At 61.6% G+C, this 5,633-nt stretch overlaps 1 protein-coding gene across 1 annotated transcript; it reads right to left on the bottom strand.

The window, feature by feature from the left end:
• Positions 1–2,464: 2,464 nt before the first annotated feature.
• Positions 2,465–3,733, bottom strand: FOXB2 (forkhead box B2). The gene has a single exon (XM_061132272.1). It carries the CDS (start codon positions 3,731–3,733, stop codon positions 2,465–2,467), a length of 1,269 nt encoding a protein of 422 aa, XP_060988255.1.
• Between the last annotated feature and the right edge of the window lie 1,900 nt (positions 3,734–5,633).

Raw genomic sequence — 5,633 nt, 5'->3', positions numbered from 1 at the left:
TAGCTGAACGGGTGCAATAAAGTGAAAGTGAAGTCGCTCAGTCGTGTCCGACTCTTTGCGACCCCACGGACTGTAGCCTACCACGCTCCTCTGTCCATGGGATTTTCCAGGCAAGAGTACTGGAGTGGGTTGCCATTTCCTTCTCCAGAGGATCTTCCCAACCCAGGGATTGAACCTGGATGTCCCGCATTGTAGGTAGACGCTTTACCGTCCGAGTCACCAATGGAACTTGCAAATAAGGGATGTACGGAAATTTTTAAGAAGCAATGCAAATCCCCTTAGTGTCATTACTGTGAGCAGGTCATTTTGTTGGCAGTTTATTTTCTTCTGATGAAAAGGTTTGAGGCGGGCATCTGTTGGGCTGGTCCTAGATGGAGCCCTGTTCGCGGCGCCCCACCACTTCCCCGCGCAGCTCCGCCGGGGTTGCAGCCCTCAGGGTCTCTCCAGCGAGCACCGGCTGCGGTCGGCTGTAGGGCCCCCGGCTCTCCCAGGACCCAGTCTGCGGAGGATGCGCAACAGGTCCCCTAGGCCGCCGAGGCTGGGCGCGCGCTTCTTGGGAGTGTGGCCCGCGGCGGCAGTGGCGGCGTCCGGGCGCCCTCCTCCCCGCCGCGAGCCCGCCCCGCAGACTTTGTGGGGCGCCGCGGCACCCATCCAATGACACCGGGACCCGGCCGGGCCCACTCTCAAAAGAGGGTCAGAGAAACCCTCAGAAAAGGGAAAGGGTGTTGGTGATGATGTGTTGCTAATAACCCTCACGTAGGAACAGAAGAAGCTCCTTGTTGCGGGTTTTTTCCCCCTAATCCGGCCTCTCCCGCTGAGGTGGACTAGAGCTTGGTTAGGAAAGCAGCGGAAGAATGGGCGGTAGAGATGCAGTTACTGCGCCACCTGATAAAAGGAGGCACGGAGGAGGAAGCCTGTGCAGGCGCGGCTCCTCCTGCGAACTCACCCTCTTGATGCTCACAAGTTTGAAATGACAAGGGAAGAGGAGGATTTGCCACTTCCCGACTTTCCCCCAGTGGGCACTCACACCGCGGCCTCGTCTCTTGAGAAGCGAAACACCTCCACACCGGCACATCCAGAGAGAAGCTTTAATGGCGAACACCGCGTACAACACAGGCAGACATGAACTTGGCACGAAGTCACAACCCGAACGCGGCGCGGACACAAGCCAGAGGTGACTCGGGGCACGGGTCAGCGGCCTCCTCCCTACCCGCCCCCATTCGTTCCCAAACGTTTGTCGCGAGTAAAGTGCTGTTCCGGGGCTCAAAAACGAGGACGAGCAACAGCGGCAAGGCAAGTTTCTTTTCCATTCACGGACTGAAACTGAAGAGTTCGCCTGAAAGACGAACGCGCCCCAACAGCTCACGGAATACCAAATCGACGGTCATCCTCACACGTCTGTCCCAAGGAGGCTGGAGGGCAACGGTCACGAAACGCTCCTGGAAACGTTAAGAGCAATCTTGTCGGGGGGACAAGGCAGGTTTTTCTTGCCTTCTAGAGTTACGGGAACAAAATCCCGCGATGCAAGTAATTAAAAAAAAAAAAAAATCCCAAATGGAACGGATCATGGGAATTCACATTATCTGGGGGCTCCTCATTGGTCTCATCCGATTGATTAACAAACAAATCGCAGGTAGAAAGTCTCCTTTAATGTCTCTCTTTGGTTTTGTTTCCCGAACTTACTTTTGGAATCTGAGGCTTTGTGCTTTAAGCTGCGGCCATTCTCTTTTGTGCAAACTAATTGCTTTAGCCGTTCCTTCTATCCTTCTCGACCCTCGGGTCAGAGCCAAGAAACTTAACTGTTTCCCAAGATCCATCGTGAGGTTCCCACTATCCGCCGCCCCCCGCCCCCGCCCGCCCCAGGGCTTTATTCATGCTACTATGTCCTTCTCCATTTCACTGACCAGGAAAATAACAGTATCAAATGCTCCCTCTTTCCCTTCTTAAATAAAACGAGAGTCCCTTAGTGAATAGCAGTTTTGTCTAGAATATTCACGAGGGGCGGCCGTCTGGGGTTGAGACCCGCCGGGAGAAACGCGGTGGCTGAAGTCCGCCTCAGCCTCACTCTCAGTTGGATTTCTCTCAGGGAGGTTTAGCTCTGCTGGCTTCTGCTCCCGGGAATAAGAATCGAAATCCATCTCCAGTTTGTCAGCGAATGAGGCTTAAACTCTTTTGTTCCCTTCCCGCATAACTTATGGATTTATAATATTAATTACAATAGAAACTCTTACCTGAAAACTGGTTTTCATTAATCTGTACAATATAGTATAAACACAGACACAGTGTTATATTTATTCAGACCACTGGAGAATCCACTTTCGGGTTGGTTTGTCTGTTTAAATACCTTCCTTTCCCCGCAAAGACTGGGGCTCGCCAGCTGTGCCCGACCTGGGCAGGGCGCCCTCACCCTCCCCGGCGGGCGGTCCCGGGCCAGGCGTTTGTCCACGAGAACCCGCTGGGCACCCTAAGAGTGCACCAGCACGGAGTGCAGGGAGCCGCCTTTGGTCTCGGCCGCGCCGGGGGCGGTGGGCTCCATCAGGGGGGCGGCGGGCGAGGCGGCGGCCGCCGGGCACACGGTGGACTGCGCCGGCGGCTGCTGTGTGGCCCCGGGGACAGCGAGCGTCGGCGGCAGCGCGGCCACTGGAGGCAGCGCGGGAGTCGGCTTGATGGGCACGGGCACCGCGGGGAGGCTCTGGCTTGCCGAGTGGCACAAGGCCTTGACCGGCACCCCGAAGGCGCCGTACTCCGGGCCCACGGGGACCCCCGCGGCGGCGGCGGCGGCGGCAGCCGCGGCCACCGAATCCATGACGCCGACGTGCGGCCACACGGAGCTGACCACGTTGCCCAGCTGGCCCGGCACGGGGTAACCCAAGTGGTGCATGACCGACGCCAAGGGCAGCCCGCCCGCCTGCAGCACGCCCTTGTAGTCCCGGCCTATGATGTTTTCGATGGCAAACGGGTGCTTGAAGCCCGACGTGGACGCGGCGGCAGCGGCGGCGGCGGCGGCGGCCGAGCCCAGCCCGTAGGGCGGGAACTGGGACAGGCGCCCCACGCTGCCCACGGCCGCCGCCGCCGCCGCCGCTGCCGCCGCCGCCACGGCCGCGGTCTCCTGCATCTTGCCGGGGTGGGACTGCTGCGGAGGCGGCGGCGGCGGCTGCGGGGGCTGCGAAGCGAGGGGCGGCGGCGGCTGCGGAGCGGGAGGCGGCTGCTGGTGGAAATAGTGCACCATGTGCGGCGGGGGAGGCGGCGGCGGCGGGTGATGGTGATGGTGATGGTGCGCCGCGGCGTGGTGGTGATGGTGTGGGTGATGCGCGTGGTGGGGGTGCACGTGCCCTCCGGGCCCAGCGCCCGGCGCGCCCTTGGTGCTTCCAGCCTGCAGGTGAGGGTGGTCCGCGCGCAGCACCTTGAAGCGCTTGCGGCGCCGCAGAAAGCTGCCGTTCTCGAACATGTCGCCGCAGTCGGGATGCAGTGCCCAGAAGCTGCCCTTGCCGGGCTGGTCGGGCCGCCGCGGGATCTTGATGAAGCAGTCGTTGAAGGACAGGTTGTGGCGCAGGCTGTTCTGCCAGCGCTGCGTGTGCTCGCGGTAGTAGGGGAAACGTTCCATGATGAACTTATAGATGTCGCTCAGCGGCAGCATTTTCTCCGCTGAGTGTTGGATGGCCATCGCGGTCAGCGAGATGTAAGAGTAGGGAGGCTTTTGGTCGCTGTACGAACTTTTCCCCGGCCGCGGCATCGCCCCCGGCTCCTCCACCGCCCTCTGGCCCACACTGGACCGTAGCGTCGCTCCGCACCCCACTCCCAGGGCCTGGCTGTCTTCACTAACCCGCACTCCGCCTTCCCAGGCCCGCCACCCCGCCCTCTTTCCCCCCCAGACCCTCTCGCCGTTTCTCTCCCGCCTTCTCCCGGCTGCCTGTGGTCTCCGCGCTTGGCCTCTCTAGCCAATTTAGTGATCCGACGCTCGCAACTTCTGGCCTCGACGGCTGCGAACCCGCGTGCACAGTCGCAAGCGGGGCGCGCCAGCTTCACCACCACCCTTCCGGCGTCTTCCCGCGGGTGGCCAGAGGTTAAGCGTGGGAGCTGGCGGAGGAGGAGTCGGGAGGGGCCATGTTTCCTTCTGGCTTCGTCTCGTCTCTCGGTCCGAGGGAGGCGCAGGCCCAAAGAGCTGGAAGGACTGGGCAGTCAAGACTCTGGCCCTTTAAATCCGAGTTGGCACTCGTTGTGCAGGAGGCCGGGGGCGGCGGGACTGAACAGCGCGCTGCACGCTGCCCGTTGACCCGTCCCTTAATCCGCTGTGAGTTCTTGTGCTCCTGGAGAGGAGAGGCGAGGTAAGGAGAAGGGAGCTCGACTCTGGCAGCCCGGGTCTCCCTTCTCTCCGGCAGCTAGCAGCGGATCCGGGGGGTAGAACTGTAGGCGGTCGCCTTGCGGCGGGGGTGGGGGCAAAGTTTGTAGGTTTCTGCAACCGCGGCGCGCGCTTGCAGACCCTGAGGAGGGGCGGGGGCGCTGGACGCGGGGCGCAGGCGGAGGGGCTTCTGCGAGCGCCAGGAGGGCGCGGGGCTGGCCCGGGCCGCTCAGTTGCAGCCGCTCTCCCGGGCCGGTCTGGAGCTGGAGAGGAGGCGGCGGCGGCGGCTGTGGCAGCGACGCGCTCTCCTGACTGCGTTTTGTAATGGTCCCCGAGACGCCGAGACCCCCGCAGCTCGCGCTTCGAGACTATCACATGACCGAGGCTGAGGGACTCCGCCGCCGCCGCCGCCGCCGCCGCCGAGTCTCTTGCTGAAGAAGGGGCGAGAAGGCGCCGAGCCTCGCCCCCGCCCCCTCCTCCACTTCGGCTCGGGCGCCCCCACCCCCAGCATTTACCACCCGCTCGGCAGCCCCCAGCCGCGGCGGAGTGGGGCGGGGGGCGGAGGCTCTTCGCAGGGTGGGGCACGGTGCCCGGTACGGTTCCCACCACTGCACCCCACCCGGGTCGCAACGCACGGTAGAGAGGGATCGGAGACTGCTTTCTCGTTCCTCTCCTGCACCTCCCGCCTGTCCCCGCCCTTTCAGGCTTTCCCCTTCCCACCTACCCGCTCTGGTCTTCTCTCTCTTTACACTGCTTTCCTCCTGGACTAACCACTCTGGGTCACGTTCACAGCAGCGTGGCCTCGAGACCTCTTCTCTGCACGTTATCTCAAAGGCCGGAGGGTTGGAAGGAACAGCTATCGCAGAGGCGAGCCAGGGACGTTTTCGCCAAATGTCAATTTCATCACCATTTTATCGCGCGCCAACTGAGTGTCGGCCCCAGTGATAGGCACCTGGGGTACAGGGAGGCCTGGAACAGCTCTTTGCGCTCCAGAACCGCAGTCTAGTGGGAGAGACTGACAGTGGCTGGGAAATTTAGATAGATACTAAGGGCTTTATGGATGGAGGCCTCACCAAGAGCGGGTGGATGGGACAGCGTTTCTTTGGGTGGTAACATCTGAGCTGGAGCCAGAAGGAGGGCCTGGAAGCTCAGCGGTCTCATCACCTGGGTGTGTCAGAGCGCAGTCTTGCTATTTTCAGCACATCGAGGGAGAAGGAGATAATTAGAATTAAATAGGAGGCCAAAATGATCAATCCATTGGGCCCTGATATGACCTGTGAGGTTGGATGAGCCA

The sequence above is a fragment of the Dama dama genome, chromosome 29 (genome assembly GCF_033118175.1).
Source record: "Dama dama isolate Ldn47 chromosome 29, ASM3311817v1, whole genome shotgun sequence".
Taxonomy (NCBI): Eukaryota; Metazoa; Chordata; class Mammalia; order Artiodactyla; family Cervidae; genus Dama; species Dama dama.
The sequence above is the reverse complement of the archived record's forward strand: the minus strand, read 5'-3'. Positions and strand labels throughout refer to the sequence as shown.